This window comes from Delphinus delphis, chromosome 9 (assembly GCF_949987515.2).
Source record: "Delphinus delphis chromosome 9, mDelDel1.2, whole genome shotgun sequence".
Classification (NCBI taxonomy): domain Eukaryota; kingdom Metazoa; phylum Chordata; class Mammalia; order Artiodactyla; family Delphinidae; genus Delphinus; species Delphinus delphis.
In genome coordinates, this window is record NC_082691.1 from 93442785 (window position 1) to 93456104 (window position 13320).

At 38.9% G+C, this 13320-nt stretch overlaps 1 protein-coding gene across 1 annotated transcript in view; it reads right to left on the minus strand.

The window, feature by feature from the left end:
* Positions 1 to 13320, minus strand: part of KDM7A (lysine demethylase 7A) — a 75682-nt gene that overhangs the window by 2770 nt on the left and 59592 nt on the right. Inside the window, exons 12-18 of the mRNA XM_060020994.1 lie at positions 7556 to 7765; positions 5885 to 6009; positions 5521 to 5675; positions 4153 to 4250; positions 3515 to 3663; positions 3150 to 3358; positions 1742 to 1827 (exon numbers count right to left, since the gene is read on the minus strand). Coding sequence (XP_059876977.1) covers positions 1742 to 1827; positions 3150 to 3358; positions 3515 to 3663; positions 4153 to 4250; positions 5521 to 5675; positions 5885 to 6009; positions 7556 to 7765 — 1032 coding nt within the window. The remainder of the gene's footprint in view (positions 1 to 1741; positions 1828 to 3149; positions 3359 to 3514; positions 3664 to 4152; positions 4251 to 5520; positions 5676 to 5884; positions 6010 to 7555; positions 7766 to 13320) is intronic.

Sequence of the window (13320 nt, forward strand, 5' to 3'; positions counted from 1 at the left end):
AGATAGATAGACAGACAGACAGATAGATAGATAGATAGATAGATAGACAGATGACTGGTGGGTCTTGAAATCAAAACAGAGAGGGTCCTGACCAGAATTAAAAAGAGAAGGAAAGGTAAACTCGAAAAGAGCATGCTGCAGATGTGATGTCTCACGAAGCTAGTTTTAAGTGTGTGTGTGTGTATATTAAAATGAATTTCTGATTCTGTAACAGTCAAGTAAGTTTTAAAAACAGCATTCAACACAGACTTGCTTTAAAATAGTCTCACAAATACTGTTGAGCATGAAGAAACAGCTGTTCGATTTGACATACCTTTCTAATACCTCGCTAGATTACAGTCAATAGAAATTCAATCTTCTCTAAGGTGATCTTGCTAATCATCTGCCCCTACTTCTTTATTTTCAGACAATTATAAAAACAACCATTAGATTTAAATAATAGCTTACTTTTAATACTAAATCCTATAATGCTAATGAGTTATAAATTTTATAACCAGTGAGGCACTATAAAATCATACACTGAATAAGTGAATTCTTAATAGTTCAGGGATTTCTTAGCTGACCTTTGACCCTGGAGCATATCCTTCCCTGAAGAGAACTTGTACTTGCCTTGAAAAAATAACTCGGTTCTTTTTCTTACTATAACTGTAATTGATAAGTATTTAGAAAATACAGATAAGCCAAACGAAGAACATAAAAACTACCCATATTTCTGCTACTCAGGGAATGCTTGGGGTTGGGGAGGCTTGAGGACTCCGCTCTGCCCCATGAGAATTCTGATTCTTTCTTCGGCTGTCATTTTCCAAGGTCTGCAGCAAAAGGTCATACTGCTTTCCTTGTATGGTGCTACTGGTAAAGTTTTGGTTTTTTTAAAAGGTATTTTGGGTTCGTTTTGTTTGGTATAAGCATTCATACACCAGGGTCCTAAAACATCAAGTGCCTTCTCTTAGAGCAGGGACTCTTAATCTGGAGTCAACGAATGGTCTGGGGTGAGGGTGGGCACAGACCATGAGAAAATGTAAGCACAAGTCATATTTATGATGGACATTTTTCTGGAAAGAGAATCCGTAACTGTCATCAAATTCTCAAAGAAATTTAGTATCTAAAAATATCTGACAGGGACTTCCCTGGTGGTCCAGTGGTAAAGAACCCGCCTTACAATGCAGGGGACGTGGGTTCGATCCCTGGTCAGGGCACTAAGATCCCACAGGCCACGGGGTAACTAAGCCTGTGTGCCACAACTACAGAGCCCACGTGCCCTGGAGTCTGCGCGCCACAACTAGAGAGAGAAAACCCACACGCCACAAATAGAGAGAAGCTGCGCGCCTCAACAAAGATCCCGTGCGCCGCAACTAAGACCCGACACAGCCAAAAATAAATAAAATAACATTAAAAAAAAAAATCTGACAAACAACGTCAGAAACTAAAAGGATCCTTGTGGTACTTTTTTTTTCCTTTCATGTTTCATTCTAGCCAGACATAACCTAAACGTGTTGGCAGCCAGGAGTTTTTAACTGTTTTCTTAAATAAACTGTTCTTTTCCAGATCACATTCTATCCATAAGCCTTTCATCAGTCATTATATCAGAATCCCTAAAAATGGAGAGCTGTTCAAATGTGCGTTTAATGGTCATTTTTAAGCTCTCCAGGTCTAGTGGTTGATTACTGGTTGCAGCTTAAAAAAAGAAAGCCAAAACGGAGCCAATGACAATCTATTTGAACGCTTCAAACCTTGAATATACCTGACGATTAAATCTGGAAGTTGTATCAAATTGTTTAATCCAGGAAGAACTCCTCAAGTCTTGATCTTCAGTCTTGACGTGATACCCTAAAGAGAAGCTTTCATTAAACGATCTTCGCACAAACTGGATCATAAAGAACAAAGTTAGCCTGCTACTTAAAATTGAAAGTAAATTTATATTGACATTTTATTTTGAAATGAATATACTAACTCTTTATTCCTATACTTTCACCACACTCTTTTCCCTCTCAAAAACAAAACAGTCACCGTCTCTCAATCTAACATGTTAATTCTTTCAATTCTCCCAATGACTGTCTTTCTATGGCAGGATTTTGTGCCAGATGCTGGAGGACCTAGGTCAAATTCTATGGCCATCTGCTGTAGATGTAAAACCAAGTGCAATAATACTTTCTCTAAAAGTAATATATTTTCCCATATAGAATAAAGGCATATGTTTGCCTGCATTTGGCAGCGTTTCCGTAGAAGCTTTCTTTTCAAGGGACAAAGAGATTACAGGGAGACAGAATGGTATAGTGGAAAGACAGACAAACCCAGATTTGAATTTAACTTCTTCCATTATCCATGCATCTTAAGGCAAGTTACTTAACCTCTTTAAACCTCAGTTTCCTCTTATACAATAAGCAAAGATTTTGAGATCAAACCGTCTAGTCCTGGGTTCAAATTCCAACCTCTGAACAGCTATGTAAGTATGGGCAAGTGAAGTCCACTAAGTCTTTTTTCCTTTACCTGTTAAAGCTACATTACATACACCCAAAATGTTGTTTCGAGAATTAAGTGAAATCAATGTCAAGCTCCTGGTACTTAGTTAACACAGTTAGGTGGGAATGAACACAATGTCTACAACAGACTTCAGTTTTAATGTGGTACCATCTTCTCTCCAATCCTCCTCAGATTTTTAGGGAAATAAAATTTTTCACCAAAGGCAGACAGAAGAAAACACTGTGTGGCATCACTGATACTGCCACCGAGTCTTGTCTCTTTCCTAATGCTTCCTTTTCAAGTAGGAGAGAACATCCTCAAGCAGTAACAGTTCAAAGCTTGCTTCCACAAAAGGAAAAAGAGTTGATTGTTCAAACTTAGCACGTCAATTAAGACACCAAAACATTCCCTCCACTCTGACCCGACTTATAAAAGGGAAACAATACTGTCTTGTGACAGCCAGTGAACACAACTCCTAATCCATTAATTTACATTTTGAGTTCTTATACTTGCATCGTACATTTGTCAACATTATGTATTCTTTTGCCAATAGGCTTAACACCATTTCCAACTAAAGATGTGCAATAAACAGTTCTTATTCATAATCTCTAACCTCAACTAGGATGACAGGGCTACTAAGGTGGGGCTTATATGTTATTTTTCAGAGACTTATAGTTTATGTTTCTTACCACTTTCCACTGGCTTATCACAGCGATACAGCTGCCTAACCTCATGGTTACTGCTGCGGCAGCTGCTGGGATCCTGGAGAGAGTGTCTTTCACCACCGCAGTCTGTGCTTTGTATCTGCCTTTGTAAACACGTGGAATAGTGCAACCCTGCCATAGACAGCATGCCCTGAATAGCTTCTTCCTCTGTGCTCGTCGAGGTAGGACACTCCCTAAAGGGCGAATCAGCAAAAAAGAACCTTTTTAATTCTAATAAAATTTTTGGTAAAATTTAAAACAAAACAAAAACCCCAACAAAACAAAGCAACAAACGTTCTCCTATCATTTATATCACAATATAATAAGACTACCATCATCAGCATGCCCACCTTTTAACTGGAATTTCGCTCCTAGACGGCTTCTGGCTCTTTTGAAGGAAGCTCCTCATCAAATTAGATTCTTCCTTAAAGTTTGATGTAATTTCTTGTTTCTTTTCATCACCTGAACTTTCAGACTCTTCAGTGGTAAAATTATTTTTCTGAGATAATTAAATGGAGGCAAATCTATATAAGAAATCTGAACAGGTCTGTACAAACTAACCAGAAACACTTTATCCGTCTAGGGAAAGTGAGAATCTTAATTATCATGGAATTATTTCTGTATTTCATATGAAAAAGTGAAAATGTCTAATAACTACAGTAACATAATTCCTTAGTTAAAAAAACCCCACATAGTACAGGTTTTCTTTAAGGCAAAATGAAATATAACCTATGAGAGAAATACGAGAAACATGAGAAGAGTATCTCCCTCCACCCTTTCCAAAATCAGACAAAAGCTATGTCGATCAGATGTAAATAGTCACATGATGGGACGTGTGTGTATAATTACCACTGCAGAGAAGGCCCTGTGCCACAAAGGTCAGAGAGACAGGCTTTGGGAAAGCTGTCATTCACTTTCCTCCTAGGTAAAGGAAAGTGGGTGTTCATCTTTTTGTCACATAACTTTAAGTTAAGGGTTCCAGGCGTACCAGTGCGGTGCAATCAGGTCCAGAGTCTTCTGAATCAGAAATATCAGAATATTCTGATGATCGATTCCTGAGTTCTGATTTCACACTTGTTAAAAACCCTGAGAAGGAAAATGATGAGAGAAAAACAGAGTCATTAGAATTTGAATAAAGTGCCACCCAAAGCCCGTCCAGCTCTGTGAGATGCCTCACCCGCTCCTGCTCTGTCCTTTTCTCACTGCTCTCATTGTCTTCATTCCATTCCTCCCCCATGGACTATCTCCCTAACTGACCAAGATACAGATTAACGTGTATTCTTAAAACATCTGGGGTATTTGTTGAATATGGTGATATAATCCTTATATGGGTGGGTTGACTGTTTTATATTTCTTTCCAGAAAAAAACCTCTAACACTAAAATTAGCTTGCAAGATGCTTTTCACTTTCCGTTGTGCATTATTTCTCTCAACAGAAAACAAAACAAAACAAACTCTCCTAAGCCTAAGACACGTTCAGGTAGACAGTGAATCCAACAAGCTTGAAGCAGGCTCCAGCCCTGCCTCTCTCTTGCCGGTCGCACTCCTCAACAACTGTTGGATGAATTCCATTGATTAGCTGCCTCTCCCCGCCGGCAGGAGAACAAAGGCAGAGTCGGCAACTACAGCAATACCAAACTTACCCAGAATTAGCAGGACTGAGGTATCCAACATGGATTAAATAATGTTAATCACCTGGAACATTTACTTATCAAGTACTAAAATATTTAACTCCTTTTTAAGATAGAAGGGTATATGGAGGCCCTGAAAAATGTTGAGAAAATGAAGACTTCATTCAAAGAAGAAAGATCTCGAGGAGGAGGAGGTGTTACTGTTCATCACACTGATGATAACCAATTAATAACCAAGTAGAGGCCTTCTTGTCAACAGGCAATCAAATAAAACAATACGCGGACTGCTAATAGCTTCAGATCAGCCAGTTATATATGTCTCCTAATTCTGAAAACCATATGTATGTTAGCTAAAATTATCTCAGAAATAGGATTAAACTTGCAACTTTATTATTTTACTATTTGGAGTAGAGGCCCGTAAGATGCATGAGCTTCATGTGACTCTTGTAAAAACTGTTACTAGGTGAGGGTGTCACTGGACGGCGACACCCTCGTCACTAATACCACCGTCCCTGGACGCCACCCCTCACTTGGTGGTCACATCTGGCATTTCTCTGATGGGGAGACGACTCAGAAATGCTCCAGACTTCTCAAAAGAGTATCAGGGACACAGAAATTGTAATCCTACTACTGATTTAAGCACTTTAAAATTAGCAAGTTACTTTACATATTATTAGCACATTGGTAATGAGCAGACCTTTAAAATGACCATTAAAACAAACATACTGTTAAGTGGTTTCTGAGATGCTTCATTCTCCACCCCCTCTATTCCTGAGCTCTCTTCCATCTTCACTTTTGCCTTTTTTGTCCTTCTCTTATCCTCTTCATTTTCACTGTCTGCTGTATAAAGACTCTGATCTGTAAAGGGTTGTCTCTCATCCCTGTATACAGTGGGAAAAACAATCGAGTCAGAAAACAGTGCAACCATGTAGCCAAACGGTACCCCTCCTTAATTTACAGAGAAAATAGAGAACTAAGACACTTTCCCCATATTTCAGGCAGCTGTGCAACGGTCTGGACCAGGGATTAAATGAACAGAGGGAATCCACTGGAAACTAATCTGTTGGATACTTTGATCTACTTCACATACTTAATTATCCTTCCATTTGTCAGCAGTAACCGGAGATCATTATCTTTCGCTCTCCATTCAGGTACGGTGGAAGATGGCTGGAGATGTTTGTTGAATTTTCCATTCAGTTTAGAGCTCAAAATGTCCTTAAAGTATAAAAACAGAACTTACTTAACCTCCGCCCTCAAATATACCAGCTTGACAAGTAAAGAACTGTATACCACCCACCCCCCCCCACCCCCCCTCCCCAAGCCCTGCACGCTGAAGAGCGCTGGGCGGCCTCCGAGGCTAGCGCGTTTGCAGTGGTGTGGCACGAAAACTAAATGGTTCCTAAAACCAAAGCATGAACCCGGTTCACCCTTCTGTAGGGCCAGTTAACTATAAAACACATTCTATAACGCAGAATATGAAATCTCTATCAAGTGAATTCGGACATTTCACTCTGCAGAGAGCTGAAAACCTGAAGAGCTGGAGAAGTCCTGCCTTCACGTGTCTGAATTCTCTTTGCCTGGCTTCTCCCTGCAGAAGTGCCAGCTGCTGGGTCCTTTCCAGTCACCCTGTCTTTGGCCTAATCTCTAGTCTTCCCACCAGGCACTCCCAGCAATTTACATGTCACCACCCTGCTATCACCGGGAACAAAGGCCACCGGGCGACATAAAGGCACAACAGTAGCTGGTTTTCAATACATAAAGAATATTTCCTTTTCGTGGCAGTAGTTTTCTTTAATAATAAATAGAACCTTTTATAATAAGCTAAGTCTTCTCCTAGAGGGCTATGGGTTTAAGGCGGTTTAGAACAACAAAAGCTTAAAACAGTATAACTGTAATTATACAAAATTTAAAATATTTAAGGAAGTTTTCATTTCTATATAGCTTCTTTAAATATGTTAATGAAGAGATACTGCTATCTTATTCATTTTAAATTATCCTCTACTTAAGATGTAAAATCATGGATGACATGGACCTCACCACACGTCATTAGCATGTTTTACAAAGGCCCTACGTTGAGCTCATGACTGCCCCACTGCTTCTCCCCTTTGTCCATTAGGCCATCACTTCTCAAACTGCAGTCATGGGTTTCACAGACTCCCAGCCTAACAGTTATCCATGCTGCTGCTGCTGGGCCAGGAAAAGGCCCTCTGCACTTGCTCTTCCCTCTGCCTGCAATACTCTTCCTCCAGTCTGTGTATCCATCTGACTTCTTCTGCTATGTAAGTGGCATTCAAATGCACCCACCTGAGAGGCTCTCTGACCACCTTAGCTAAAGCAGCCAGCCACCCGAGCCCTTTTATTCTCTGGCTCTACTGCTCTCTTTCTTCGTAACATTTGTTATCTGAAATTATATTATTTTAATATCTGCCTCTGACTTCAATCCTTCCAACTTGAGCTAGGATGGAAGCTACACCAGGGCAGGGACCTAGGTTATGCTCACTCTGGTATCTTCTCCAGAGCCTAGAAGAGCAAGCGGCACTTGGTAAGCACTCAGTAAACATGTCGGCAAACAGATGAGATCTGTTCGTCCTACTTCTACACTGAAGCATATCCCTGTCACGAGCAGAAGCGCTGCTGACCCCTACAGCACTAAGCAAAGATCAGACAACAAGAACGGCCAGACTGTTCTCTTTCTATAGTCCTTCTGAAGGCCTTTCAGAAACGACCAAGTCTCCCGTGTGACCATGGAACGGCAGCTTGCCTCTTCCCAGGGACACATCTCCAGTCTTCTGAGCACCTCCCTCGTGTGGAGCTCCAGGATGTCTAGGTTAGAAGGAGTTCGGACATTATGATCTCGAAGTTTCCGCATCCTTCGTCGGGAATGGTATGGGGAAGCTGCTTCATTTGAGGATCGTGAAACTGGACATACAGTAGGAATTCCCTGAGATTTAACTGGTTTGCCGTTTTCCTCCTTTAAGAATGAAATTCAGGGTATTTTTATGACAAGGCCACAAACATAACCTGACTCATCAGCCATAAACATATTCTAGAAAACAAAACACATTCAGTTTAATCATATAAACAAAAAACACCAGATGATAAAGCTTGAACTTCTTTGATGAGACCTTTTCCCCTTCTCTCCCCCACGTGATATACTGTGAACATATTTCCTTGCTTTTCAATGTCACTTTAGAGGTTGTGCCGCATTCTACTGTAGAGATATGGCATCATCTATTGACTAATAGTAATGGCAATTATTTAGGCTGCTTCCAGTTCTTCCCTAGGATGAAATTCTTTCACACACATAATTGCAAAATTCTTTCACACACACACAATAGATGCTTTTTAACCAAAGTCACACATCTCTATGTAGCTTTAAAAATTAAAACTCTATAAGCGTATCATGAAAAGCACAGTCTACTCGTCCCCATCTGATTCGCTTTCTCCAGAGGTAACAACTTGCAAGTTTTTAAGCATTGTAGTAACATACACAGAATTTTGGACCACATAATATATGTATATGTAATTTATACGTAACGTATATGTAATTTACCATTTTAAAGAGTAAAATGCCACAGTTCAGTGGCGTTAGGTGCATTTCACATTGTTGTCTAACCATCACCACTATCCATCTCCAGAACTTTTTAATCCTCTCAAACTCTTAAATAATAGCTCCCGGGCTTCCCTGGTGGCACAGTGGTTGCGAGTCTGCCTGCCAATGCAGGGGACACGGGTTCGTGCCCCGGTCCGGGAAGATCCCACATGCCGCGGAGCGTCTGGGCCCATGAGGCATGGCCGCTGAGCCTGTGCTCCGCAGCGGGAGAGGCCACAACAGTGAGAGGCCCGTGTACCGCAAAAAAGAAAAAAAAAATTAATAATAATAACTCCACTCCTCCTTAGCCCCAGCCCCAGGCAACTACCATTCTACTTTCTCTATGAATCTGACTACGCTAGGAACTGCATGTAAATGGGATCACACAATATTTCTCCCTTTGTGACTGGCTTATTTCACTTAACACAGTAACTTCAAGGTTCATCCATGTTGTAGCATGTGTCAGAATTTCCTTCTTTTGTAATGCTGAATAATATTCCACTGTATGTATATAACACATTTTGTTCATCCATTCATCTGTGATGGGCGTCTGGGTTGCTTCCACGTTTTCGATGCTGTGAATAATGCTGCTATGAACGTGTGTGTGCTCCCTGCTTTCAATTCTTTGGGGTATATACCCAGCACTTCCAACTCTTGTAGCTGCTTTTTTTGTTGTTGTTGTTTCAGTTATTTGCCTCCAAATGTCTAATGAACATGTTTAAACTGTTATTTCTTGGTTTTTCAGCTTCAGACATTATTGAATCCCTACTATATAAGATAAAGTCTTAATCTTTGCACACCTCTCCTAAAGGCACACACACTTTCTCTTCCTTCAGTATTCAGTATTTAAATTGGACTCAATGAAAATTATTTACAACCCAGTGCCATGTAACATACTATTATTACCTTTACTTTCTTTTACATCCTTTGACTTTCCCTTGAGTTTATAATTGCCTCATCTCCATCTGTTTTGCTTCCTATGTATTTATCACTAATTGATACCCAAATTCCCACTAGAAGAATGCAAACACTCAAACACATTAAGTAATTTATCAATCCTTATATTTTTCTTTGGAGACAGGAAGGCCTGATAAAGCACAGGATGCCCAGGTAAATGTGAATTTCAGATCAACAACTGATATGGAGCCTTTCATTCTCCTGCTCCATCCTGGACTAGCTGCACTCTGGGCCTGCACATGATACCAAAGGCCATTCCCGACCTGCTCCCATTCTACCACATAAAGCTGCCATCCCCACCCCCCCATCTCCGGCTGTCACTCCCTACCCTTTTCCCCTCCTCTATTTTCTTCAGAGCACTCCTTTACTCCTGAGTCATTAAAATATTTACGGCCAGCCTCTTCCTACTAAGCTCCATGCAGGCAGGGCCTTTGATTCCTGATGGGACACAGCACATAGTAGGTACTCAGTATTTGCTGGAAGAATGAATTCCAGGGCTCCTCCTTTTTCGGTTTACTCTCTCCCAGAACATCCTCTAAGAGTCTCCTGAGAAAGGGAACATGGAGGTAACCTGTTGGAGACCTTGCCTCTCTGACATCTTTACCATCATAGTTGACTTATAGCGTGGCTGAACGCAGACCTGTAGGTTGGCATCCCTCCTATCCCAGAATGTTAAAGAGTCTGCCTTATTGCCTTCTAGTCTGTAATGTTACTGTTGAGAAATCTGATATTCTTCTCATTCCCATTTCTTTGTATATGACCCATACTTCCTTCTTTGATGCTTTTTAGGATATACTTCATGACATGTATTCTAAAATGTGACCAAATGTGCCTTTGAATAGGCCTTTTTTCACTCACTGTACCAGGCATTCTGTAGAGTTCTCAATTTGGGAAGGTGTGTCCTTGAATTCTAAAACATTTTCTTTGATTATTCTTCTGATAATCTTGTTTTCTGTGTTATCTCTCTCTGGAACTCACATTATTTTGACAGTGATTGTGTAAAACAACCTGATTTTTCTGTCCTATTTCTGTCTTTTTTTTTTTTTTTTTTAAACTTTGGGAGAGATTTTTCCAACTTTATCTTCCAACCATTCTACTAAATTTTGTTTCTATTTTATTTCTAATTTCCAAGAGCTCCTTTTCTTTTTTCTTTGAATGTTCCTTTGTTAAAGCTTCCTGTTCTTTTTTCATGGAGGTACTATTTACTCTTTTCTCTCTTCAGGGTATCAGTTATGGTTGGGTTTTGGGCTAGAGACTTATTTGCTTATTGATTGTTTCCTCTGAATACTTTTTTTTCCCCCTTTTTATCCTTATTTTTGGTCTTTGTCTTAAAAAATTTTCTTGGCTTTCTATGCATTTTCAAAGGGAAGCATTAAAAAGCTATGGTTTCAAGAAATGGTGCTAAGAAAACTAGATAAAAATATGGGGAAAAATAATGCCTTAATTTACCTTACGCTATGTATAAAATTTCAAGATTGGCCATTTACCTAAATGTAAAAGCTTCTAGAAAAAAAAGAAAGTATCTTCAAGACCTTGAGTGGGCAAAGATTTCTTAGAGAGGACACACAAAAAGGTTCTATTTATAAAAGAAAAAGATTTTATAAATTGGACTCCTTCAAAATTAAAAATTTCTGCTCATAAAAAGACACCATTTTTCATACGGACTATATCTCAAGGGAAAAAAAGTAAAAAAAAAAAAAAAAAGACACCATGAAGACAATGAAAAGGTAAGCCATAGGCTGTGGGTAAATATTTACTATTATATATATGTATATATCTCATATATAATATATATCATCTGTACATACATGAATGAATGCATGCCAAAGGACAAAGAACTTGTGTCCAGGATATACAATAAACTCCTAAAAATCAATAATAAAAACAACATAATTTTTTAAATGGGCAAAAACTTCAAACAGATACTTCATAAGGGAAGATATACAGACAGCCATGCACACAAGAAGGTGTTCAACATCATCAGTCTTCAGGAAAATGTAAACTAACACCACAATGAAACAATTTTCATATTCTCTGCAATAGCAAAAATTAAAAAGACTGAAAACACCAAATACTTACTGGCAAGGATATGGAACAACTACAACTCCTGTGCATTACTAGTGAGAGTGTAAAATGGTACAAACACTTTGGAAAACTGTCTGGCAGATTCTCATAAAGTTAAAAATTCATTTACCCTATGACTTAACAACTCTACTCCCAGGTATTTATCCAAGAAAAATGAAAACATATATCTACCACAAGACACACAGGTTGCTTATAATAGTTTTACTCATAATGGCCAAATCTGCATATAACCCAAATATTCATCAACAGAAGAATGGAAAACAAACTGTGGTATATTCATTTAACCGAATACTACTCAGCAATGAAAAAGAACTACTGACACGTGCAACGTGAATGAATCTCAAAAGCCTTATGTTTAAAGAAGCCAGACACAAAAACACTATATGCTGTATGACTGCCTTTATCTGAAATTCAAAAATAGGCAAAATTAATCTATGATAAAGCGGGACAGGTCCGAACAGTGGTAGCTATGATAGTCCAAGACTGAATAGAAGGGGGCAAGAAATGACCTTCTGGGGTGATGCAGATGATTTTTAGCTCAACTGGGGTAAGGGTTACACAGGTATATATTTTTGCCAAAACTCGAATTGTACTTTCATGACCTGTGCGTTTCACTGTATGTAAAAAGGAAAAAGCTAATTGGGAGCTCTGTGTGAGTGGGGCTTTATCAACTGATGGGTTTCACTATAGGAATCTGGGTTGTTCCATCTGAAGGTTTCAAATTGTCAACATCAGCGGATCTTCTTCTTGGCCTGGGAGGTACAGGCCAGACTGCCAGTGTTTTGGGGAGCCACGTGGAAGAAGAATCATTCACTATGTAGATTGTCACTTAATCCTCTTGTTTTCAGTATGGTACCCATCTCCCTCAGCTGGGTTCAGTGGCCAAAGTCGTCTCAAGTTCAACCTCTAAAAACTTAAATCTCTGGTTTTTTGCATGTGTTAAGGCAGGGATCTGGAGGTCAATTTATTTCTTAAATAGACCTTTAATCAATCCTGCTTTCAACCCCACCTCCACTCTCATATTCAGAGGGTCCTAGTTTCCCTGACTGCTGAACTTTTTGAAGGTTTTACTGTACAAATAAGATCTGCTCTGGTCTTCTCCCATTGCCCACACAGGTTTCAGCTCTCTCTGGTCTGCTAAGTCAGTTACCGCTTGAACATTTGCTTTCCAGCTTCCAAAATTTTGTTGGAGTCTTCATCTCTATTATTCTCTTTGTCTTCAGGGGATATTGCTTTTTATTCTTTTACTATCATTTTGGTTCCAAGAGGTGATAGTGGTAAACAGGTATGGTCATGTACAAAGTTTAATTGGATTCCTCTTATTTACTTTATTAAAATAATGCTAAGTCAAGGGATATGCCAGTTAGAAAGCATGAACTATTTACACTTCCAACCAGCAGCACAAAAATAAAGAATTTTATCTTTGCCAATCTGATAAATGATCATTTGAAATCATAAATTATGTGGCAAAATGTACTTGAATACTTTTTCGCATACTGAGAATATTTTTCATCTTTTTATTGGATTGGCCATTTCTATGTCTTCTTTGGTGAAATACCCGTTTATATTTTCTTTGTACATTTTTCTACTGCCATTTTGCTTCCTTCTGTACTCCCTACCCTCCAATTAAAAAAACAAAAACCCCAAAACAACAAAAAAACACTTTGTTGACTATTTTTGTCCAATTATTCTTCCAAGTATATTTTACCATTTTCAATTTGTGATACTAATTTGGAATTGACATATTTCAGAAATGACACTCCCACTTATTCAACTATAGTTTTATTTCTCTTAGTAAAGATTTATAGTTTTTTCATACAGACCTACACCTTTCTTATTGAGTTTATTCTTAGTTTTGGTTGTTATTATATATGATATTTATATATGTATCC